The sequence below is a fragment of the Strix aluco genome, chromosome Z (genome assembly GCF_031877795.1).
Source record: "Strix aluco isolate bStrAlu1 chromosome Z, bStrAlu1.hap1, whole genome shotgun sequence".
Classification (NCBI taxonomy): domain Eukaryota; kingdom Metazoa; phylum Chordata; class Aves; order Strigiformes; family Strigidae; genus Strix; species Strix aluco.
In genome coordinates this window covers 7,531,644-7,558,498 of record NC_133971.1, presented here as the reverse complement: position 1 = coordinate 7,558,498, position 26,855 = coordinate 7,531,644, and the positions used below count along the sequence as shown (strand labels likewise).

At 37.8% G+C, this 26,855-nt stretch overlaps 1 protein-coding gene across 11 annotated transcripts in view; it reads right to left on the bottom strand.

Annotated features, from left to right (window-relative positions):
- Window positions 1-1,570: 1,570 nt before the first annotated feature.
- Window positions 1,571-26,855, bottom strand: part of SSBP2 (single stranded DNA binding protein 2) — a 204,999-nt gene continuing 179,714 nt past the window's right edge. For 4 of the 11 annotated variants that reach the window (XM_074813286.1, XM_074813280.1, XM_074813284.1 and 1 more), the window contains 4 exons: window positions 26,058-26,142; window positions 22,986-23,014; window positions 17,728-17,826; window positions 1,571-14,910 (listed from right to left, as the gene is read on the bottom strand). In XM_074813286.1, the coding sequence (XP_074669387.1) occupies window positions 14,881-14,910; window positions 17,728-17,826; window positions 22,986-23,014; window positions 26,058-26,142 (243 nt within the window). In that variant the 3' untranslated portion in view covers window positions 1,571-14,880. Of the gene's footprint in view, window positions 14,911-15,393; window positions 15,434-17,727; window positions 17,827-22,985; window positions 23,015-26,057; window positions 26,143-26,855 lie in introns of all 11 variants that reach the window. The other 7 variants (XM_074813287.1, XM_074813281.1, XM_074813288.1 and 4 more) reach the window with 3 other exon arrangements.

Here is a 26,855-nt window from a genome sequence, read left to right as displayed (position 1 = left end):
GTCTGCTGAGGTAACAGACTTTAGTGCCTGTCTTCCAACTTGCTTCAGACTCCTTTCTCTGCAGTCCCTTACACTCCCTTAGTTTCTTACAGAGTCTCCACTGGAGTAACTATTTTACAGCGTTCAGTGTGTTTGTTCTCAGAAAATACTTGCATGGTCACTATTGTTCTCCTTTCACAGCTGAAGAATCAGAGAAATTAAGTTACTGGCCCAAGTTCACAGAGGAGGTCTATGCTTTTCAGTGGTTTCCCAGTTGAAAAGTATCTTTTGTGGCACAGTAGCCTATACCGGCACCTCTGGCATCACCACTAGATGAAGGTAGCTGGACCAACACTACACGGCTAAGGCAGTCAGTGGGAAGCAGCTTTGTGAACCACCAGATTTCTCTTTATTGATGTCCACTGCGGTGATAGGAACAAATGGTCAAGGGCAGACAGAGGATGCCTTACATCCACACCCATACATCACTCAGTCACTGACTTAATGAGAACTGGTGGTGAATTAGAGTGAGCTCAACTTTAGAAGTCTGGTTAACCGACTAAGAAATTAACTTCCCTTCAAGAACTGTTGCTTGCTAATGCAGTTTTAAAAAGATTTTGTCGCTAAATGATTCGCACTTAATGGCTTGAGGCTTCTCCCGCTGAACAGAAATAATAAAAACAACAAAACCAAGAAGTGCAGTACTGTTTTAAATACATTTACAAAGAAAAAAACAGAATGGATATTAGGTTACCATCTCCTAATAACATGCATTTGTAATTGAAGCAACATAACTTAAAAAACTCAGTGCAGCACAATAGCGTAGCTCACGAGTGCTGTGAGGAACAAGACACAATGCCTGTACAGGAAGTGTGCCAGAAGAGGCAAGGCAATTTATTAATAAAAGATGAGCTCAGTATTAGATGTGAATAAATCTTCTGTAAAGTCATTAAAGCCAGCAGGAAGTACTGTTCAGTCATACAGCACATAGACAGCTAGCAGCCCACTCAACTAATAGTGTAACTGCTCCAGCCCTGCCTTTCATCCAAGTTAGAATTTATTCTGAGAAATGGTATAGAACAAGGGGGTAGCAAAGGAGGTCTGATTAAGAACCAAAATTCTGCAGAAGCCAGTAATCTAGAATTGGTTTTCAGGTTTCTACCAAAATTTCTTCTATATTTAAACAGATGTATGTGTGACTGGAGAGCTTTAGTGTTCCTTGCAAAATAACACTCATGTGATAATCGTGACATCTTTAACACCTTCACAAATCTTTTCTTACCAATGGAGTCAGCAGCTGTAGGACACACCTCCAAAATGGATCTTTTTGGTAGTGTTTTAAATACAGATGTCCGTTACTGCAGTAAATCAACTACAATACATAGCTGTGCATCTTTTTAGACTATACTTCCATGTTCTTGAAACTATTACTGCCTGAAGTTATAAACACTTTAGAGACTTGTATGTTTCTTTTATAACCCTAGTTATGGAAAAAAGGGGGTTTTTGACACAGCTTGTGAAAATACAACTACTTCTTGTAAAATGAAACTTTATTCTAAAATGTATCCAAAATCGCAAGACACAAGCACCATTAAACAGATAAATAGACATATATTTATGTACAGAGAGCATCAAAACACAAAACAATTGTTAATATAATTCTTATACCATTTTAATGAGTATCCATCAATAAAACTTTACAATTTAAAGAAGACTTTTCAATTGCAAAACAGTTGTAAAATCATATGTATAAATTATGTTTACTACAATTCCAATAACAGAGGCAAAGTAAAATACAAAAATAATAATCAATACTGCAAATTCAAATACAAAACCCAAAGTAATGCTGCACAGGTACATATGTACACTGGATGAATTCATGCAGCTAGGCAGTGCAACAAATTAACTGCTGAGTTTAACTTATCACAAAATGGAACAACCATGTCAGCAAACAGAAGAAAATATATTTTTGTAATAAATCATAGTGCATTTTGAAGTTAGACTTTATAAAATGATTGTTGAGTGATATACTTCTAAAATTCCCCATGTTATCTGAGATTCCCCAACTTCTCCTGCAAAATAAAATACAAATGAGAAAAGCTAAAAACCCCACTGTAGTATAGAGTCTGATGTACTGGTACCATCTTGATTTTTTTAATTCTCGGTATCAGACCTGTCTGCAAGTGTGCATGTCCACAGGGACATGTGTTCCTCCTTGCTACCAAAAGTAAATCTTTCACACTCCAGTGCTATCTCCATAAGCTAAATCTCACATGATGCATAGACTGCACTGATTTAGAGACACAGCTGAGCCTTGAAAAAAGAACTCTTAAATCCCTATGAAGTACAGAGAGAGAGAGTAAAATGGAGGATAGAGAGACCTCATTATTCCTGAAGCTCCTATCCCTAATTGCTTTAATTACATAAACACAGAATAACATAAGAGGCTTTTATGGCTTGCATGAAATTTCTGCTAATTTGCTGGGCAAGCGCAAAGCCCATGTTTCTCCACAGGGCTTGCCTTTCACAGTGCAGAAGGCTACAGACTATTTTGGTTGGTGAAAGGAAGCCTCAGGTAACTATATAGAAAAATACTTCCGTGGTGAAAATGCATCAGCAATAAAGAACAAAATCAAAACAGAACCTTTTGAAAACTGTGATTTCTTGTGTAGCTGCGATACTAAAACATGGCTGTTCACCCTTCAGTTCTGCGTTGGTTGGTATATCATGAACATGTAGCTAAAACTGAGGTTCATACCTCATTGAATATTACTGGTTAAGTGTCAAAACTAGATGAGATACAATTACACAGTCTGACACTTTTTTCTTAAAATCTCAAGTGATAAGCACGCTCAGTGTTTTCACTAAGAAGTTACTGCTAAAATGCTACATTTCTTTGCTGAGAAGACATTAATTTACAGCAGACTGTAAACTACTGAAGAGTTGCTCCCCACATCCTTTGTGCTTCCAAAACCCCCTTTCAAGCCATCGTTAACTTTCAAGTTGATGGGAGTTTTGAGCAAAAAAGGGATGCAGAAAAACACCTGTATTGGGTAAACAAAGTAGCAATTTATACAGCAGCATTTCTAAATTTCCAACATGCAAGCACGTGTAGAGAGAAGCTAAGAGACGGCATGCACTGCAGTGATATGTCATTGTGCTTATGTCTGGTGAGAACACTACGGCATTTTCACCTGGGAAAACATAAATGTTAGCCCCAGAAGACTCAAATAGCCAGTATTAATGAAGCCATCAGCTACTATGTAGTAAAGAACACCCCAAAAGAGGGAAGAAGTTTGTCTGCTCGTAGCTTATAGATACTGAAGCTGAAGAGAATTACAAAGGCACGATACAAGCCTGTATTTCTTGTAAATTATATATATTCATGTATTTTTGCTCATACCCCCTCAAGATACTGAACAGTAAAATAATAACTGAAGATACAAATGTTAACTGAAAGTTAAGCACTAAAAATAAATGATTGCTGGAGAAGATAGCTCATTACTTGCTCTATTTCTACCCTTCCTGGGTGGTGAGCTTGTCCACCTTTCCTCCATTGGCTGACAAAAACCATCAAGATATTCAAGAACATGGTGATCCACCGAGAAAACTGGAAGAGTGTCAGACGACAGAATGCCTTTATGCATCTGAAAAGTTGTCAGTAAGGGGCTGTCACAGCAATCTTTCCCACTGCAACTGTTTTACCTTTGGCCCAGAATTCACTGAGAACCTAGAAACATTAACTGGAAATTCATACCCATTTTCATGCAGAGATGAGGCTAAGATAATCTGTGAAGGTAACATTCTGGTTCAGTTCAGCACTCAAAATATTGAACAGCAGAGCAGGGATTGTACTAGCATATCATAAAAACCAATTCTTAATTTTTCTATTAATAGCTACACAAGATGCATACCATTTTCAACACTGAATGACTCGCAACTCGGGAAATAAAGCAAATGTATCAACAGCACTCCTGTTAAACTCACAACAAAAATTACACCCACTTTTGTGTGATGAAGTTATATGGCAACTTTGGAGATAGCTGCTGTCTCAGGCCCAGCTGTGAGAATGTGGACACGTCATGAAGGTGAAAAGGTGCAAGTTACAACATTCGCATTTTTAAACTTCAGCTGTTCCTCAGCTCACAAGAAGAATTGGTACAACTGCTGTTATGATTTTGTACTGGCAGTTAATGAAGAAAGATAGCAAGTTGAACTAGAATAAGGTAGGTGTATGGTTCAAGCCTGAGGTGGAACCTGCTATAAATGGGCTTTGCTAATCCGCAGCAATGCTGTTGGCAAAGATCTGGTCTGTCTGAAACTGGGTACTTTCCACGTGTCCAGACCAGCATGTGAAATCGTATACATTTTCCGCAAGTTCAAAACCCAAAAAGCCATGAACTGCCGTTGCTACCTGTATTCTCACAATCCTAAATTAGGAGCTCCTAGATTTATTACTTAAAGCTCTCAGGAAAGGAATCGTTAGCCATCTCTAGAAAGTATGAACATTAATATCTTAGTTACAACCTCACAGCTGAATTTAAAAGCAGCGTATGCTATTGCTGGTGCTGATTCATCTATCCAATTGTTTCTTCATGTGTTGCTTTCAATGAATGAATCATAGCAGGCAAAGAGAGAGCCCACTTAACAAATAAAGGTGAGGGTTTCTAAGCAGGTGTAAACCTAGAAATGTTCAAACAAGTTAGTTCAAATTACACCTCTTTATAAAAAAGGAAGTAAAGATGGAGAAAATAGCAACTATAGGGCAGAAATCTTGTGTTTGAAGAATTCAGAAACTCATCTGGAAGCCACTCACATTCAGGTTCTTAGGAGCTGCATTATTCTTGCCCATACCAGGCTCAAATACACTTTTGTGTCTAGGGATGTGAAGGTAAATATAAACCCTTGGATTCATTCCACCTAATTGTAGGCCTTTAAAAGCATGCAGGATTTATCAGTGGAGAGGGCAATTGATGCCATAATACAATCTACCAGAGGCATCTCCTCTTCTGTCCCTCCTCTGATTTACAGAAGAGTCCTATGCTGGTAATTTTTAGGCAGCTAAAATTAGGGTAGGATGAATCAGGACACAGTGTGGAGTGGAAACCAGTCCGATGGGGTGGTACAGTATTACCATTACAAAACAGTCTGTAAAAGCCTTGTCTGAGGCTCCAACCCAGGTATGCTTTGTGGTTCGTGACCCACACAATCCATGTCTTTGCAGCTCCCGTCTCACAAGGAACTTTTTAAAGATACAAGAGTGAGGCTTGATTTTATGACCTTCTTTGCCTTGTTTGGTCCTTAGACAAGGCGGCTTCTCCGAATACCAGATTCCCAGAGCTCTGCTACACCAGCTGTCAGAGGCACTCTCTGAGGAGAGGCTCTCACAATATACAAATGCACAGAGGGTTGTATTTTGGTACGACAGAGTCAACACCACCAAACCTCTCAGCACTTCAACAGCTGTGAAAAACAGCTGTATGTTTCAAAAAGGATTTTGAAAGAAGGGAAGCCTTCAGGGGCAGGTCTGTTTTCTGACAGAGTCTAAGGGCTTCAAATAAAGATGTATCTGTGGTACATCTTCCAAGGGCTTATTATGATGCTGTGGGAATTCTGTATTGCCATGCTTTTGAACTCTTTCAGTATGGCAAGGATTGGCTCTTTGTGGTAGCTGTTGATAGTGAAGCACACACTGAGGAGAAATACAGCTTTTCTCAAATACATGACCTTTGCGAGATCCCCAATATTATCAATATTAATGCTTAAGGTCAGAGGCAGTATCAAGTTTTGCAGGTATTTTCTACACTAATATTTATATTGACAAATTTAATCCTTGCTGGTTTGGAAAATTACTGTGGATTTCTTTACTTCCAAAGAGTGGAGTTTGAACATTAGGTTCATTTATGATGTTCAAAGTCATTGTCTAAAATACACCTAATTGTTTAAATGTGACCTGCAAATACTTGGGAATAAGGGACTGGGATTACCCTGTTGGTTTCTGCAAAGGGCTGAAGTAATCTAGAAACATGGGGGGTTTCTACCTTAGAAATACAGGGAATTTATCTACAGAGTGGCTTGGAAGTGTGGGGAACATATATTACAAGTACTCAGTCTTATGTAAAGGTGCAAAGTCACAAACAAAGAGTGCCTTTATTTCAAAGATTAACCTAGACATTTAAACTATCAATAAAAACAAATAAAACACAGAACTTAAAACAATACAAGTAAGAATCCCCTTCAACTTTCCCAGCTTTTTCGCTTTCCCCATCATTGTGTTTCAGTCTAGACAGGACTTGAATTTCTGATGTCAGAAACCAGCAAAGAACACACACATTTTCAGGTCTTTGTTGTGTATCATAAAATACTAATAAAAACAGAATCCAGAGTTCAAGAATTCAGATTATTTTTCTGCCTCAATAAACAGACAAATAATTAAATTCTCCTTAAAACATTGCCTCATGTAAAGCCTCTGGTAGCTGGGGACAAGGACACAATACAGAGGCAGTGCTTTACCCACTCCATACCCTTAGAGATGGGTTTCTGTCCTGGCACTTATGCAGAAGTTTTTTGAAAAAAAAAAAAAAAAAAAAAAGACACCAGAGGAAAAGCTAGTGTGTCTTCGCTCACATAGTGCAAGGAAGCCTGCAGGCTGGCGGGTCTCTCCATGAGAGGTACGTTGGCCAGGGGACAGCAAGAGGAGAGACTTTCCCTCCTGTTCGCTGCACAGGGTCTGATCTCTCAGGCTCGCAGGTGCCAGCAGTGGGAAAGCACACACTGCACGCCCGGCACAGAGCCACGAGATGTGCTAACCTGCAGCTGCCTGTTGTCTGCTAAAATCCAACCCCAAGCTCTCAGAAAGGATATGAACTGGGCTGTATTCTCTTACATTACATTTAATATTCCTGTAAATGGCTTATATATCTGCTGTTTGAAATAAATTCTGAAACCACTAAGCGTGCTTAACAAAGCTTTAACTATATGTGAACAGCAAGGTTTGAGGACAGAACAAGTACTGTTGTAGTATATAATACACATGGCTGTACAATCAAAAGCCACCTCTTGCTTCAAAACAAGAATTTACAGTAGTAAGCAATGGTGACAAGGTTTCTTACACAAAACCTACAGGAATTTACAGAATATGCATGGATCACTGAGGTTATAATGCCAGCAGTAGACTACACGAGTATCTTGTGCAATGTGAACAAAGTTGACAATAGTTTACCAATGCTTAAGTAATTCACATCAATATGGTAACCCACCCACTATCAAATCTTCCTCCTCTCCCCATCAGAAACAAGTGTTTGCTAGATGCGTGTACAGCAATCCATAAAAAAATCGATCTGTTTTTGTGGTTTTAGGCAAACATGCACAAAATAGATGCACTGCAACATTTTTGCAAGGGGATACTTGCCACAAAAAAAAAGCACTCAAAATTGGTCTCTAAGCATAGGCACCATTTTGATTCACACTTCTCAAATAGCCACTACAAGGCAAAAAAGTTTATTGTATGAATGCTTTTTTTCCTGAAAAAAAATAAAATGTACTTGAGTCTTAACTAACAGAAAGTGCCAGCTTCCACTTTGCTCATGCCACTCTTCCGTGTCTCACTCCTTATTTGTCATTACACCCGTGTCCCTAATTAAACTTTATACAGTAGGGCTCTAGTTACAGATGTGAACAACTTTCTGTATGTTTATTGGGCAAATTGCTCTGATTTTTGTGCAAAGATCTGGCACAGTACATTTAATGGGAAAGTCCAAGTAAGAAAAAACCATGAAGATTAAAGAACAAAAATAAAGCCTACAAATATCCAGTTCATCCAGTTGATAATATGGCTCCTCAAGGATCGGAGCAGTTGTTCCATAGCAATAATTCTTCACATCAGAAGTGATTACTGATGATTTCACTCTAAAGGGACAAATATAGGTTTGGTCATGGTTACTGTTAAAATTCCCTCCTAATCTGAGGAACTGTATATATCTCTGTAACAGACCAAACTTCTAAACTGTATGGTCTATTTCCTTGTATAACCAGGGTATTGCGAAAATGCATCACCTTGCAAAATCCCCATGTTTTGTGCTGATTCCCTATGAAAACTAGTACTAAACTGCCTGAATTTTCTCTTAGCAAAGTCTTCAGTCTTGGCACTGTAAAATCTTAAGAGTGCCCCAGGCCCAACTGCAAGAATTGTACAAGTTTTCAAGAGAACAGCGAGGTAGCATATGAATACTGTGTTTCTGAGCGCGCACCTGGTGGATATATTATCCAGTCCTTAATTACCAGACCCTGTGAACAAGCCTGTTTGACCACTCGGTTACTCTTCTGAGAGATACAACCACAGAACTCTGCACAGCTAAAGGGCACCCTGAATCATCCATGAGATACAGTGAAAACACAGAACAGACAAATGAAATGACTATTTGTGAATTAGGTTCTTACAAAGTCGTACATATCAGATGTTAGGTAATCCACTTTGGGGGATGTGGAAGGAGCTTTCAACATAAAGTCCACATGTATTATTCATATCAAGTAGGTAGTAAATCTTGTTTTGATCTGATTTCCCCGAAAACATGTCTTTCAGCAAGTATTTATGATGCTGAAATCAAACAAATAAATGAATAAAAAGGTAATTTGTTTTCTTAATTTCTTTTGCACATTGAATTAAATAGTGGCTAGAAAGTGACCATTTCAAATTATAACTGAAAATTGCAATTTTATTAAATGTTAAAACATGTACCCAAGAAAACCTTTGTACATTTTTATGGCAAGTTTTCCCATTACATGAGAGGCTTTCTTACACATTTTAAGCTTAAATGGAGAACAGTCACCAAATAGAAGTTTGGACTAAAATTGCAAAGCTGTTAGCTATGTTGAGGGAAACTACGGCTGTACAATTGAAAACAAGATGGAAGGACAAGTTCACAAAAGTAGTTCATGGAATAGTGAACAATGGTCTAATAAAATAAGAAACAGAAGAAAGCCAAATCTGTTCTGCATATCAGTACTAGATACATAAACAGGTTCCTGAATTGGTAAAATCTTTAAAATAATGTCTGTTTAGGGAAGACTTAATTTGAGCTTCTAGGCTGTCCATGCTCAAGCATGGATTTAGCACATTAGCAGTACCACTGTCTGGAACAGTACTACTTGTATTCTTAAATCTGTTTAAAATTATCTAGGTGCAGGCTTAATTTCAAACAAATGTGAATGTGTTTTCAGGATCAGAGCTTTAATGTGCTGAGTAGATGATCTATTTATTTTCTCTAAATTTGTTACTGTAATTTGTTTCCAAGAACACTGGCAGACAATTTGCATGCATGCAGGCAGTCAAACCACTATTTTATATAAGGGCTTTTTTCTTGTTTTCCATGTTGAAGCATCATTTTGGTAATTTCATCAGACCCTCTGTATTTTGCTCTACTTACTCAGTTTACGTATCTGCCAAATAATGTCACACCTCAGACAGATTATATATTTCACCCAGATCAGGGTGAAATCCTACCAAAAAAATGACATTATGTGAGTGGTTTCATAAAAGTTTGAGCAGGACAACTGGCATGAGCAGCAGCTTACAGGACTGAGCCAATAATGCCTGGAAAGTAGACAGAGGAAGCTGCACACACTAAAATTGAAATCTAAATCATTTATCAGAGTGTACTGAATTTTTATTGTTATTTCATATCATTAAATCCTGAATTAAAACCTTAGTGTGATCAGTTTGAAGAGAAATGAGCTGTCACTGTTGAAAGAGTTTTTTGGGGTTTATTTGAAAGATGCACTCTGTCAGGATTCCCATCCTTAGGGCCTAACCAAACCCAAGCATGTTTGGGACAGGAGTCATGGTTATATCATCACTTATGATGAATTAAAGAAAAATAAATTTACCTGTACTGATCTTTTTTTTTTTTTTTCCCCACATCGTTAAGCTCTATATTACATTCTCCAAATGCAAGTGTATAGGGTCAAATCTTGAAGAATCCAGTCCATATTTAGCAACCACAAAACCCACAAAGAATCAGAGCTGACTAGGAACAGGAGATATCACTTAAAATTAACTAACTAATCTGAGAAACAGAAATCAGTGAAATATGTATCAGTTGAAAATTCATTTTGACTGGTAAAGGGAAAAAAAGAATAAAATGTTCAGCACTGAATATTGCAACAGCTGGTCCCTCACTGAATTATCCATCTAATTCCAAATCACCTGTACGTGCACAGTATTTCATTTGCTAGCCAGAGACAAGGGAAAATTCAAATGATTTTTAGCCAGTTCAAGAAGCTGTCCTTCTGACACATGAATTGCTACGCATAAGGAAGCAAGATTCTGTTCACTTCTTCCTAATTTGAATTATTTAAAACAAATAACTAGCCCACATATTTCTCACTGCTTATTCCCACTGCAAGGGAAAGCAACAGCTGGATGTCTTGGGACATGGGGCATTTAATGCAAATTAAGTGGAGCAAGCTGGTAAGTCTGAAAGTTGTTACCATCTCTGAATACGTGTCCCACTGGTGGTCTGGGCTCTGCAACCAGAGGCTTCCAAATAAAATCGGCAAATGTGGCCTCAGCCACAGGCTGATGGGTGACCCTCTGATCTGGGGACTGTCACTCTGAGATGTCTCTGAGTCAAGCTGAGGCACGTTTATGTCACTGGGCAGCATATTGTGTGGCCAAGTCTCGACTCAAGGTTATTGCCATGTTTTTTACATATACCAAGCTCACTCTACTGTGGAGGGAGGGAACATGGAGTGCAACTGCAGTTCTTCCTCATGCACAGGCAATTAAGAAAATAATGCAACCCATACATGCAAATATCTAGGTATTTTTTCAATGCACGTCAGGCCACATGCTTTACATGTGATTCACAAAGTTTCCTTCTTGCCCTAAACCCTGTTCTTGCCTATACAAAACTTAGACACGGAGATAAAATCTGGGTACAAATACTCCTTTTCATAGGTTTAAGCAGGAGGTAAAAACACTGGTTTCACTGTGAAAAATCACAAGTGAATCCCAATTTCAGCTGATTTCTATAGGACCAGAATATTTGCCAGAGTTCTCATAGTATGAGAGATCCGTCACTCCCTATTTCTGCTACTCTAAGATTTTATCACTTCTGTTTTTAAAAAGCTTTACTTTAGCCTTGCCTGAAAGATCCATTTACAGAATCACAATCTATTTATTTCTATATTAAAGAGAGAAATCTAACTAAAAAACCAGTGTGGAAAAACTATCCTGCACCACTTAAAATAAAATTCCTCCCAAAGCTGGACAAGTTCTGACATTATCAATACTGCTGTTGCGTAAGGACAGATGTAAACAGCAGTTACGTTACACACTGATATCTAGCGCATTAGAAACATAAGTGGGAGTCAAGAGTCAGTGCTTGGAAATAGCCTTTCTCTCTACATTAATACTTCAGATATGATGAAAATCCTACATGGATTTATAAGTAAAAGAAAGAAAAAAATGAACAATCAAAAAGCTCTATGCATATTTGAAAAAAAAACCAAACCCAAAGGGATACTGATTTTAAAGTTGAGTATTTAGCACGTGAGATTGTTTTCTAATGGTTCAGCTGCAGAACCTATGGATGGGTATCATCACCTGATCTTACCAATGCATGAGTAACTTTACCCATGTACGTTAAGCATAGGGATGTAAGCATTCCCTAAAAAAAGCAAGGTGATTAAAATTCTAACACTAAGATACGCAGTAAGTATTCAAGCAGATCTTCCAAATCTAAAATTTTCAAGCTTGCACATTTTTTATTCCACCTGTCTGTGGGGCTACATTTGAGAAGTGCTGGACATACCTAGTAACTTGCAATATCAGGGCATGAAATGACAGGCTACAAAAGCAGGGCCTGATCCTGTTCATTTTGAAGCCAGGAATGTATTTATTGAGATTAATGCTGCAGGATCAATGCAACAATTTTTAGCAATATAGATGTTTTGGAAAAGAAATGGAAACAAAGATATGCTGGAAGTGAGAAAAACTGTATAGAAGGGAGTTCAAAAGAACTACAGAAGAAAAGTTATGTGCCTGAAAGGATGTTATGCTCTTGTATATAAATTAGGATAATGTCTTTTGATAATGATTATCAATATTTTTTGGCAGCTCCATTTAAGGGGTTCCTTTGCACAGGTCAAATTTAATGGTCAGTCAGTTTAATGGTCAGACTTTCATCCTTAACAGGTGCCTATAAACTAAAATATTGCAGATAATGCCAAATTCAGAAACAAAAAAAATACTGAGTATCTGATTAATACTAAGTCCCAATTCTGCTTAATTCTGCCACAGTATGGATCTTCAGCGGCAGAATGTACTCTGTCTTGTAGGAGAGCCCTCAGTGGTGCCACCACGGGCGGCTGTCGCGTGGTCACTGGACACACCGCTTGCCCGCAGGAGCCCCGGGTTGGTGTGGGACAGTACAGGGGGTACCCCTGGAGATACAGAACAGAACCCACATGCATCCAACATCTCATCTTAAGAGCTCACTTGAGGGCACACTTACCTAGTGCATGAATGGGCTTTGGCACTTGATGCATAATCCAGACATGCCTATCTATCTTAGTCCAGTAGCAGTGACATCATCTGATTGAAACTGGGCAGAAAAGAGTCCTAAAGTCCTTCTTAGGAGGCTACCAAGGATAATATAGATGTCAAATGCAGGCTGCAAGGATGCCTGGACTCTGCAGTGCTTATGGCAGAAGCTGTGGTGCACTGGGGGCATAGCCACTGAAACCAGTGGCATTAGTGACAACAGCAAAGGGTCTGAGGAAATTAGATCTGATTTTGTAGTTTTGTTACTCAAATCAATAGCAGGGGCTTCTTGCATCTTTTAAGACAGCCACAAAGTGTTTTCCAAAGATAAGCAAATGAATATAACCTTCATAATCACTGGGAATAAAGTCCACAAACCAGATGATGACTATCTAGTATATGTTTACAACTAATCAAAGTAGTTATTATTACTAAAAAGTAATGCTACCAAAATCTTTGATATTTTAACATAGTTTTGAGCCTCTAAGAGTTTTATCTTTTAATAGCCTTAACAAGAGAGTAAAAAGTGACACCTTTTTATTTTCATATACTATATATGAAATATTATATATATATATAATATATGTAAATAAAAATGAGCTAGGAGATGGTATTATTCCTTACACATCCCGTTATGTGCATCTCCTATCACAATGAGCCGATTACATAATGTTCTTTATCACATGGTCATGCTAAAAATCTCCTTGTAAGACTTCATGGACAGACCACATCTCAGAACTGCTCCTCCTACGTAAGTGGTTCTTCTATATGCAAAGTCCAACAAGGGGACTTTGCTTTTTGCCTGTGGTGTGAATTTTTGTTCAGCCACTTTGTGCCTGCATTGCTGATCATCAACCTTTTGATCACTACACAACTGAAAACTTTTGTTTTCCTGGGGGAGCTGGAAGTCATTAGGAACTAAATGTACAATAATGGTTTTAAAGTTTTGCCTGAAGAGACATGAGATTGCTTCCAGAAGCATCTCCTTTAAGACCATATACCTTTTCTCCACTCTGTCCCCAGCTTTCACGTCTAACAATCTGACCTTCTTTATGAAATGTTATGAAAGATCTTTGTTCCTCTTCTGTTCATGGCAAAAGGTAAGACCCTCACAAGGTCAGTAGTCATAAAAAGTTTACTCCATCATTTTGGCTAAAAAAAAAAAAAACCCCAAAGCTTCTTACTGGAAAGTTTTGGGGGAATTCATTCTGGTAGACGTGGTGAAAAAAACACACCCAAGTATCAGGGTGACCTGATTTTCTGACTGGGCTTGGGAAATACTGTTTATAATTAGGACTGTGGATTGTTGTGATTCAGCTGAGAATCACTGAAAATGGGAAAAATAACAGTAAATTATTAGAAGAGGTTTCGGTGATAAGGACTCTACTGTATTTCCACTAACTACCACCCCTACGGAAAATCATGCTAAATAGAAAACTCATTTCCAAGGGCAGAAGAAGCCCTGACACTTTATTGCTAGATTCTATAGCAATTGGAGCTCGCTTACGTAACCTTATAGTACTCTATATAAACTGAGAAGCTTGTATCAAATTCAGGCTTCCATTTAAAATAGATATTGCAGATATTAAGCGTCAATTAAAGAAGAAAAATAACCTTCAGTGCTTTTTTTAAAGGTAAAGTACAAAAAAAAAAATCACCAAACTAGGTGAAAATTATTAAATTTCTCCAAAAAATTAAGATGAGCTTTCTTCTATTTCTTGAGACAGTACAGTTTGTGATTCACAGGGTAACTGGTATCAAACACAAGTTAATGAAAGCTCTTATAAGCAATTTTATTCCTATCTGTAATGGCAGACATTTACAAAATCAGAAGAATTTATCATTTGAGTTCACCTTAAAAAATAACTTATAAAGCAGTGATATATGCAACATAAAACAGTTCAGGAGGGGAGAGGGAAAGCAAATTTTAATAATTAAAATGTAAACGTGAAAAAAAAAAGAAAAAGATGGAATAAAAGTCCCTACTTCTCATTTCTACTTAAGATGTCATGTGATAGTATTTTACAATGTCCTGCAGGTCTATATATGTATGTGTGTATTTCTATATCACACACACATACATATACATTAACCCACACATGTACATACACAGACAATTGTTTGCAGTTCCATCTTGGGCAGTTCTGTTACGTCACTCTTTACAGCTGTCTCAATCATGTTTGGGACCCACTTTCTTGACAAAACAGGGGAGATGGTAGAAAAAAAAATATGGCGGGTCTGATTGTGTCTGAGATCCTTTTGTTAAACTGTATACTGGGACGAATAATTTTCTTCTGCAGTAGCTCTCTGAAGAGGGCCAACTCATTGTGGTCTTCATGGCGAGACTTGTTAACGGATCACACACTCATTGTCATGCTAGGGGAGTACTGAAAAAAGAGGAATCCACATTTTAACAATCATTTTTTCCCCCCAGGTAACTAAAACCACCTCTGGACCACAGCAATGAGTTCAAACGTCAACACGCTCTTTGAATTTCCTCCTAAATTTGTACTGTAGCCTGTTCTAAGGCTGTAGTTCAATTTGTGGTATCGTAACTTCTGTTATGCTTCTCTCATTATGCAAAAATACAGCTATTGCTGAGAAAGCCAACTCCCTTGAAGACTGTTTTGGTGTTACCTGGGTGGTGTGATGAACCAATACTTCACTGATGCTTTCCACGCCTTTTCCTGGTCAATGCTGGCTACTGGGGGGATTTAGCTAGGCAGGTGGCTAGTCTCAAGTAGACCAGCTGCATTCACGGTTAGCTGAACCACATAAATATTTTGGAGAGCTTTTTATGGGAAGAAAGGAATAAAGATATGCATTACTGGAATTAAACTAGGTTTTCAGTCTGTATTATTCTGTATTACCAATTCTAGGAGGCAAGCTGATCAACGGTCATTCTCCTTTCTGTGAACCAAAAATTAAATCACTGCATTACATTATTATTGTAACACAAATTGAACTGCAGCCCTTATACAAGCTATAGTTGCCCTCAAGTTAGCAGTACTTCATTACAACAATCAATGGGACACCACAATGCCTAGAAGAAGTGCACATCTATATGCCTAATTTGTTTTTAAATTGAAAACTGCAGACTGCAGAAACACTTAATTTGGCCTAAAATCTTCTAAGTAGAGGAAAATGTTCACATGCAGAAGTATTAGCATTATGAAAACTGACAGAACAAACAGAAAGATAAATTTGCCTTTGCAAAAACAGATACGCAATAAAAATCCTGCCAAAGCTAGAGTGTCATGCTGGCTATTTCCAAGTGTCCAAGCACATTAGAAAAAGCATTTTGGATGGGTCTTCTCTGTTATGTAAACTACATAGAATGGACTACTTGGGTAATGTCTATTTTGTTGCTTGTCATGTCTCTGATGGTTTGTCTGCTTTAGGGCTTATTCCCATCATGTCCTGCTGAGCACTCCCACAGCGGGCCAGCAAAGCCAGTAAGAACATGCTTATCTTTAGTCAAAGTCAGAGACCAGCTCAAATGCTTAAAGCAAAGGATCTGCTCAAGTGATTTCCTGTATCTGAGCCAAAGTACCTGGGTAATCACTTTGGGCAAGGAATTGAAAGATGATCTAAAGCTATTTGTGATTTTTAACTTATTATTAGCCAAGCACTGTTCCCCATGCCCAGCCAAAACTCCTGGTGAACTGAATTGCAAATTTCCCTGAGAAAGGACTTCATAATACTGCCTACTCTAAGTAGCCAAGTAACAAAATATGAATCAGAAAGCAAGACAGTTCCCAAGGACTACAATGTGACTCATGTGAGAAAGGAACCGATACCTAGAAGTAGACTAGAATGCACATGGCATGTATAATGCGTGCCTTGTAGGCATACACCTCATGTAAAACCTTGAGAAAACTGGGTTCCAGATTCTTCCAGGTAGGGAAAACAAAACCTAGGAGCACCTAGAATCCAGTAAGTGTCTGAGAAAACTGATTTTCTTTTGCGTACAACTGATGTCCTTCTTTACATGACCTTAGTTTGGTGAACTGGCCTGTCTGCTGATCAGACTCCCTGCTCTCAGTACAAGCAACGTACGCCAAATCGAGAGTCAAGGATTACTGTGATCAAGGATCACATTATCATGGAGATTCTATGGTTACTGTTTTGGCAGATATTGAAACATCATTTGTTTGGGGTTGTACAAACCAATTTTCTCCAATACTCCACAAAATCTGAACATGTGCCCTCTTTATGAAGACACCAACAGCTAACCATGTAGAAACTCTTCACTAAAGAAGCAAACCCAAAAACCCCCAAAACCTCATTCACATGACATCTGTCATGCAATCTGACTGTTTTGTGATCTAACAGAAACTGTTCACTCATCATAATTTCTGAACTGAAGTTCACCACTGGCATAGTTAATGAAGTTGCACTCACTTCTGGCAGCAGTGATTTCCAATAAGAATAGAAGTGTTGAAGTCACTCAGCACTTCTGAAAAATCAGGCCACTCCTATTTAGGAACCTAAATGTGGATTTAGAAACCCAGCTTCAGGCACATGAGTATGAAAATACTATAGTCTTGCTTTGTAATGGATTTTACACCATGTTTTGCTGCCTCAAGCGTTCTCCATATTAAAAAAGCATCATCTGTCCCAGAACAAACACTAGAGGGAACCTTTGCTTTTTCTGGCTCTTAATAGCACACTGCATCTTTGCAACATGAAATCTACTGGTGCTCTAATTATACGCTTCAGTGTGAATCCTGTTCTAGAAGACATTCCCTGCAAAACACATTGTTTAGAAGTCAAAGGTTGGGCAACCACACATTCAAACACTTGGATGTAAGAATATGTCAATTATGTGTATTTAGGCTGCTTGGATATTGCCTGACATTGTGCATTACTGAATATGCGAAGCATAATTATTACTGCTTGACAGATCTAACTTTCATTGACAACTGACCTCTTAATCTAGAAAAAGAGCTTCTGCAGTAAATCTACACCTCCCACATTTTCCAGTTTCAGCTCAACTTCTAGCAGTTTTTTGCACAATTTTTTGTCAAATCAATACTATAATTTTAGAAGCTAGTAAAAAACACATAAGGCACAGTACTGCATTATAAGTACGCTACAAAACTGTTTGTTCTTGCTGTTATTTTTCTTTTTTTAAACAAAAGACACAAGACAAAGGTTCACAAAGTTAAAAAAACTCCAAACCTAGGTAAAGAAATACTTACACTCTCACTCTGAAAAGGGTTTAGGAAGTTTCCACCCATCTCACCGTCATCCCTGGGAGTGCCAGGCTGATTACTCATGCTCATATTACTGGGAGAGTTCTGTTAAATAAGATTTTAAAATACAGATTAAGTGCTGAAGATTTCAGTTCATTTCCCAGCTTCACCAAAGTGTGCCAAAGGCATGTTTTACATGATACTGCAGTGCAGTGAGATGCACTGTGCAATGCACTGGGATTTTCAAAGACAAAAAATAAGCTTCTGCAGGGTTCTGCATGATTCAGTCACTAATTTTAGCCTGTAATTTTTTCTTCCCTGAAGCAAGAATTATTTACTTGCAATTCTTCTTTTCAGGTTATAGCCAACATCATCTCCTGCTAAGTCAGGAAAAGCTATAAATGGCTGCAGCAGGTATACGATATAGCTCTGTCACTACATTAAATCATGTGGTCAAATTCACTGAAGTCTATGAACATGTGCCTTGACATTTGTGACTTATGAATATGTACTTAAAGGTAGACATACAGATGGATGTGGTCCACACAGACCTTTGCAAAGGCCTGTGCCTGGGGTCTTTGTTCACAGTGTTCACAGTTTATTGAAATAGTTTCACAAGTTGTTCACAAGTGGGGTTCAAGTGCTAAACCACTTCACTGAGCACAGCTAATACACAGCATTTATAGGAAAGAAGAGTTAACAAGAGTTTTAGAGAAAAGACTCCTGAGTAACATCTGGGATCACCAACACTTTCAGGAGGAGCTACACTTTTGCTATTTGCTTGTGCAGAGTATAATGCAACAGCGTTTTAATCTACCTTTTCGGTGTCTTGGTGTAACTGAAATGCTAATAAATAGTAACAATATAAAGGCTTCTGAAGATAAATTCCTTTCTTTTACAGACATGGACAAACACCTCTGTCATGTTCAGAAAATGCTGTCAAGATTCAGTCACTTAAAGAAAAGGTAAACAAGATAATTGTCACAGAAATTATTCTGAGTCAATAGCTAATACATGATTACTACAGACAGTACAATTAGTTGGATATTTTTATAAAATTGATTTGAGGTACCCTACCATGCCTGGAGCACGGGCAATTCTCTTTCCATCACTGCTAAGACTCATAGAAGGAGTTGTGATGGAAAACGAGCAGTCAGGGAAAGCGGGGAGTGAAGTCATGAACATCATTATGAAATGTTTACGTCTATCACAGTTCTTCCCTTCATATTTTTTTTAATCCGGTAAAACTGAATGCAATATTGCTGTTGAGATTTTATTTATACAAATGCAAATCTGGTATGTCACAATAAATTTAACACAAACCTAGTGCAGGCAATGAGCAAGCTAACAAAATGCAACTCCAAGTAGTGATCTTGATCAATCATAACAGCTCTAAGAATTCTAAGTGAATTTGTCCTCTTCTGTTATTCTCAGTTACAATCCTGACACTGTACGTCTGTTAGCACAGAGATTTTTTCTTAAAAAAAACCCCAGGTGTTTTTCACTTTGAAAATACCTGCATGCAGTGTTCATTTAGTATAATTAAACTTCCAATAACTCAAACTTTGAATGAAAAATTGGAAACATTCTTGGCACTTTCCTCAGAACTAGAAGGGCTATCTATCCTACCCTGGCACTTTACAGATGTACACTGGAGTGTTTACTGAACAGAAAATGGGATGGGATAGCTATGGCTTCTACTTCCCCTTCATACCATATTTCTGCATGCTCCTCTTTGTAATCACAAAGTCCCATGTTGACCACTGTCCATAATTTAAAAATTGCAACATATTGCATGGTTTCACAGATTTACTTCACCTCCAAGGAGAACAAAAGATGTCGTTCTCAGCTTCACCAAATACCTCAACTGAAATCAGATACTTTTTGCTACTACATCAGCAGCCTAGTATATCTGACTGCTGTACACACTATCCACTTTGTAATGTATTTTGTATGGTTGGTAAAAGGCTGCTGCTAAGTTTTCACCATATTCCCCCGAGGCAGTATCACCATTCTTAGTCTGAATGGCCAAGTATGTATATGGGCTCAGCTTGGTGTATTTATTTTCAGTTATAGATTAATTATAAATTACGTAAGCAACATGCAACCGTTAACTTTTTTATTAGTATCTGAAATGCAGCTTACAGAGCTGGGTCAAAACCCCTGCCTTACCCCTTTTGCTTTCTTCAGTCTAGTTCACTGCTTCTCAAATGATGATCCCCAGATCTCCAGGAATCACTGGACAACATGTCCATCAAAGACAAAAGCCTAACTAGTTGATTAACATCAGACAATAAAGTCTGTCGTTCAGGAAAGTTAGTATAGCAAATATTTATTTAGGGATTCACAGCCTGAAAAGGGCTGAAATATACTGCTTTAGTTCAACCACAGCTACTGTACCTTAAGCAGGAATTAATTCAGGGAAGCCCTGTTGCCTGTGTTATGCAGGAGGTTATACTACAGAATCGTATCAGTCCCTTCTGGCCTTAAAATCTATGAATATAAAGTTTAAAACCCACTAAGGCCTTGTCACATTTATTTTATATGATGCTCCTGCACTTTTGTTTGTTCCTGGGGGATTTACCCCTATTTTATCTTGCTCTGCGTAGCACAAAGCTTTGAAATTCCGCAATTGCAACGGTACGCCAGCCCCAAAGGTTCAAATTCCTGACATAAACACTTTTATAGCAACTCCCCATGGCTGCTTTTATAGCCAGTATGGGGTCTAGCATTGTAGCACTAGCTGAGTTTTTCCAAAGCAAGCATGTCTTTGATGCCTGCACAGACTCTATGGGCACTGCAAGAAACACTGGTTATTAATGTTTATTTAATATGCATAATTTCAGTTCATTTACTTCCCCCATCTCAATCTACTTCATAAAAACTTAACGTTTTGCCATTCAGCCAATTAAATTAAAATCTTCTTTAGAAAATGTAGCTCTGAATTCTGTGAGCTGTACCGATTCTACCAAAACTGGACTAATTGTCTACATCTTCTGGGAACAGATAACCATGTCCTCTAATATGCATTTTACTCTACTGAAGTCCTGTGCCTGGACTTGACCATCACGCCCCAAACTGTGTTAAATTCAGTGAACAATTTCCATCACTGGAAACTGTTAAGAAGCCAACTGCAAGACTAGCTGGTAACGTATGCAAGGTGACTGTTGCCTCAGCAAGAACAATCCTGGTAACTGTGTACAAAATTGGAAGGCAGCCACATAATAATTTTGCATGTATCAACCCCAGAAATCTAATATTCCTTGCAAGCAGAACTTTTCCATTCAAGTTTCAAAAGCATTAGGTACTACTACCTACCTAAAACTACCAGTGCTACCCCCACACTTCCACTACTATCAATAAAGGCTGTATATTGGGCAGTGCTACCCAGAAAGGACATAATGGCATAACAGGACAACTCTGTTACTTCCAAAGTTAGCAGCATTTTTCTTTTAGTTATTTGAAAAAGACTTGGATCAAATGTGATTTCCATGAGTTATTTATTAAGGTTAACATATTACAAGACTTCCAGGTGAATTTTTGGATCTCAGCAAGTTTTCACAGCTCCTACTTGTATAGGCACATATATACTGATACTTAATACCAGCGAGTTGAATAAAGGATTTTAAAAATAATCCCATGGTAAGCTAATGGAAATGTTTTTGTTTTTTTCCTTAAAAAATATTGCACTTTGCAATAAAAATACTGAAGAAAAAATACGGACACTGATTTTAAAAGTGCTGTACACTTATTATCTCATCGGAGGCTTTTATTGAATCTATCACTGCACATCTAAGCACAGTACAACAAAGGCAACGCGGTCCATTTCAATCCATCATTTTACTCTTTGGAAAGCCTAAAAATGTTATAGATCTCAAACAAGTACAAAAATATAGGATTGCTATAGATGCTGCTCCCTCATGTGTGCAGCAATGGCCTTGGACACTTATCGCTGAGATCCTCCTCTCCAGGGAAGATACACGCTAAGCACACTTTACAGGCTACCCCTCTCCCATACCACACCACCAGAAGACCACAAACTAGGGAACCGTACAGGGTCCTCCTCCTCCTTTTTGGATATACAAATATGCATCACCAAATGAAGAATGATTCCTGCCTTTTGAACACCTGGAAGTATATTCTCAACAAACTCAGACTACAAACTTCTGTGTTCACCCGTGGGAATTTAGGTGAGCATTTTGTTCCCTACATGTTGGCATCTCATCATAGCTCCTGAGAACAGACCTACAACAAGGTCCCTAGTGTGACTGGAGCATGTGCAGAGCAGCCTTAGGTAGATCTGAAATGGCAAAGTCTGCACTGGGAGAGATCTAGTGACAGCAACGTGGTACTCGGTCCTGGGGCAACCAAAATATACTGGCAGTTGATATGCTCAAAAAAAACGTACGCTCCTTTCTTGGAAGATTGTTAAGAATTTTTCTACAAATGAATAAATGATAAGATTTTAACTGAAACAATCTCTCTATCAATTTCTGTACTTAGAGATCAAAAGTACAGAAGTGCAGGGAGATTGTTGTAGTGATACATTTACTACTTCTAGTCAGTTACGCCTCAAAACACTGAGTACAAAACATAGTGTTTTGCAGGGGACAGATATATGTCACTTTATCAATACCAAATAAGATCATTAATTCCTAAATTAATGATGATCACATATGTAGTAGTTGTATTTTTATGTAAGAAGCATAATATTCAAGCACAGTATTATTTTCGTAGATGCAAAATCCCTCCAGGTTAAACTCTCATTCATTTCCAACTATTTAATGGTTGTGATACCAAAATAGTGCTTCTTCTGAAACTGCTTCTTAATCTAGCTTTTAGGAACTTATACTAATGATTAAGATATTAACATTGCCTTACAGAGCAATCATGCAGTGCACAAATGTAACATCCTAATGACATTTTCCCAAATTTATATTTAACTAGAATTGATTATTAGAACTATATTCATTTGTCTTAACAGTATGGAAGATTATAACATGATCAATCAGATTATGAACCGGATATAATTAATGACATTCATTAATACACATCATTATGCAGTAGGGAATAAGTCTACTTATACTCCTATTGATTATACTGGTTTTAAATTTTCAATTAATACTAATTCTGTCTTCACAGCCTCCAAAGAGTTGACAAGCAGAAAATGTAGATATGTAACAAAAAGATTTGTAATAGAGAACAAGAAGATATGTTTAGAGTGAAACATTCTAAAAATTCCAAATATTTGATCAGATACTCACTTTGGAAATACTGTCCATGTCTCCTGAGCCTTAAATTAAAATAGACAAGTATTCAGTTAGTTTTGAGCTGAAGTTAACCTATGAATTTTTTTTTCATAGTAAATATATAGTATAACAGCAATATTTTCAAATACAACCAACCATACATCATCTCACTTCCTTCCCAGTGTCTCTCTTAGCAGAAGTTTACAGTCAGTACCGAACAATGTTAGTCTTTTCTCTGTGTACACAGCCGGTGCAAAAAGCAAGAAAAGAATGAAGGACACACTTCTGATCTGTATCAGTTATTTGGATGGCACCCTTTCAGGATGAGACAGCACAGCACAACTCAAGAAACTGTATGTGCAACCTCCCTGTCCTCTTAGCCATGGTAGGGTACAGGTACTGCAATTAATTCGGGGTCCATCCACCTATGGGAAATGTTGCTTCAGCTTGAGGAAAAAAAAGCAAAATCATGGCTAACTAGTAAAAGTTGATACTCCTGAGAAAAAAAAAGACCACTATTATCACTAAGGTCAGCTGGGGGGGGGGTTATTAATGTCTTTGCTCCCAGGAACAGATGCTTACTACTGAAATTGTCTGAAGTGGCATCAATTTTTGATGCATTACAAATACTGATGATGACAGTATCTTTCAGAAGAAAGCAGATGATCATGAGGACCAGAGTAACAGAAACCAAATAAAATTAAATATAATGAGTGCAAGACTATCGAAAAGAATTTTTTTCACATGTTGTAGCTCTCACTTAGGTAAAAGCAAGAATAAAGGAAATATGACTTTAGGATGGATTTATCAAGAAAACCATTTTTAGCAGCAACAGACAGTAAACAACTCTGGTCACCTATTTTCAGGAAAGAAAAATTCTAGATGAATACTGAATACAAAACTAGAAGAGTATCCAAGAAAAACAAGAAAATGGAGTTGTGGGAGGAGACTGAAATAGCTTACTATACTTAGCCAGGCAAATTAAGGCTGAGAAGGAATATGATTTCTCTCTATAAATACATCAGATACATAAATGTTGCAAAGAGTTATTTTGTCATGGCCCAAAGGATAAATTTTGGCAGAAACCAGGAAAAGACTTTTAACCATCAGAGCTATGAACAGATATCCAATAGAAGGGTTGTGCTCAAAGAATTTGGAGAAGTTCAAGATGGATCTTGACCAATTTATCCACCTGATTATGAGACACAGCTGCCTACTGCAGTGTGGAAATGAATGCAGCACATTTCCCCCAGTCCTTCTCTCCTTAAAGAACTCAGGTGTCAGTTTATATATGAAGTTACCCCCCAGCAAGCAGTCATCATTAATTTGAGTAAGCACTTCATCGCTTTCACCAGAGAAAATAACTGACCAAATGCTTGGTACACATAAAATCCTTCCAGAACTGTTTCAATTTAATTTCTTCTTTTAGCTAGGAAATAATTCTCAGGCTATAGAAAGTGACAGAAAAAAGATGTGTATTACTTTTTACACAGTTTTTCATTTATTTGAATGTAATGTGCATCATTATTAATTAAAGCAACAATCCATTTTAGGACTGTAATATGTAAAGAAAGGCTGTAAAATAACAAGGTGTCCTTATGCAAAGTAATCTAGGAATTTCAGGGACATGCTTTCCTAGAAAAAAAGATAATTCTATTAGGAAATAGATGCCTACTGCTGAATTTTAATTGTTCAGAATGTGTCTGCTAAATGAGGTTTGACGGCTTAGGTTTTTTCTCATCTTGTCACAGCCTCTTTGAATTTCTCCCTTCATTTTATCTGTTTATACCTCCTGTCTCATAACCTCCAACTTTTGGGCTACAAGTGATAGATTTCCACCCACCATGGTAGTACGGACTTAAACAGTATGGAGTTTAGGTTTGTATGCGCCTGTGCTGGGAAGGTGACAGAGACTTTCTTTGGGGATAGAAGCAAGGGGAACACTGGCAGCTTGGCTTCTGCCTGCCTGATCTGTATCCAGCTTGCTTGGGTTTCTCCCCATAAAGGAAAGCACTGCTCAGCAGGGTGTTGCTGGTGCCCCTGTGGACATAGGGCCAGCTCCCAGATGTAGAGGAGAACCTTACTGGTGGACCAGGGGGATAGAAGAAGAAAGAGATCCCAAGTCTTTGCAGCCTGAGGTTCCCTCCTGTTGTTACCTGCATGACTGACCACCCTCCATGCAGACAGAAGTGAGGAGAACACAAGAACTGTATTCAGAGCTACTGGCCCAGTGTTAGGGTATGAGCAGAAATAAAAACAAGGTATTTATTTACCTTGTGGGTATGGAAGAAGAAGGCATAAATGCAATTTATTTAGCTGTGGCTTGTTTCTTAAATGCCTTTCAAGAGTATCATGTTTCCAGCAAAAAGTAAGAGGAAAGAGTTTGCTGGGATGGTCATGAGATAAAGCAGTCTGTGTTTTTTGCAGAGTTGTGCAAGGCTTCTCGTCTAGATATGAGTCCTTCAAAAATCATAGTGTCAAAAGTCAAGCAGTACGCTGTTCCTCATGCTTCTGCACGCCCTGACATGAATTCATGTTCTTTTAGCTGCATTAAAATTGGCATCTGTCTGAAGCTGCTAATAGGGATGGAGTAATAATACTCACACCTAACAGACATATGGCTAAGTATAGAACCAATAAGGGCATCGTAGTGTTGGGATAAAACCACCTTAACACATGCATCAAAATATGTAATAACTTACTTCCAGGTAATTGATGTAAGTGTGCACCGGCATGTCATAATGACACCTTCCCAAGATTTTCAAAGAGGAAGAGAGGTAAATAAAAATGGCTCTTACATCTTCACCTCTACATTACTATGATGGTATGCTTTAGACAGGTTTTCGTCAACTGGATTAAAACTATACTCTCTTATGTAAATAAAATGCTGTATTTTTCTTCCAGATGTTGCACGATGTATGCCAACTCATATGCTTAAAAAGTATCTTAATACTTCTTGTTGAGGCATATACAGCTTTTTCAGTTTTTAAAAGATTTTTACATACAGTCTTCCATGTAACTCAAAGAACTGGTCATAGAAAATGGCACTAGTCATTGAAAATTCACAGTGTTCATAATAGTTACTACCATTACCTAATGATCCATTCATATGATGTGAATCCATTCCACCCAGTCCACTCATAGGTCCATCTGACCCTGGCCCCATTGGAAACTACAAAAGGATCAGACATTAAAAACTGGTATTACTGTACAAGTTTTTGTAGATAATCTAGTAAAAAGAAAATATTTCTCAGGAAAAAAAAATAAAGGAAAAATGCACAGTCCCGACTCTGAATGCACAAATCAACTGAAAGTCTTTCAGGAGAAGACTACAAAAACATCATTGCTTTTGTTCACTTTTTCCAATGCTACCTTCATGATTTTTGGAAACTCTCACCTCTGTAAACTGGAATATAATTTAGGAATAATTTGTAATTTACTTCAACACTTTATGTATGACTTTCAGACTTGCTAGTAGTGACTGAGCTCTACTCCCATTGAAGTTACAGGCAGCTTTATGATTCTCTTCAATGAGTAAGTGATTAATTAACAGTTTTCAAACCCTAACCTTATCCATACTGACAGCCAGGCTACTCTGCATTACCTTTGCAGCATGAGCAGTTTCTGTCCAATTTCAGCTATTAGCCTTAAATTTAGTTCTTCAAAAACTTAAAGACATTAACATTACAGAAAAATTTCTAAAATTCACCATATAATGATTTAGCAATATCTAAGTATCTATATTTTTAAGTTCTACTGGCCTTTTCTTCAAAAGGCCCCTAATACGGATCATGATTAAATGAAATATGGTTGTAATCAGAGAAATACAATAAAACCGAAAGCATAGAGAAAGATCAGAAGAAACAAGTTCTGCCTAAGAATCCA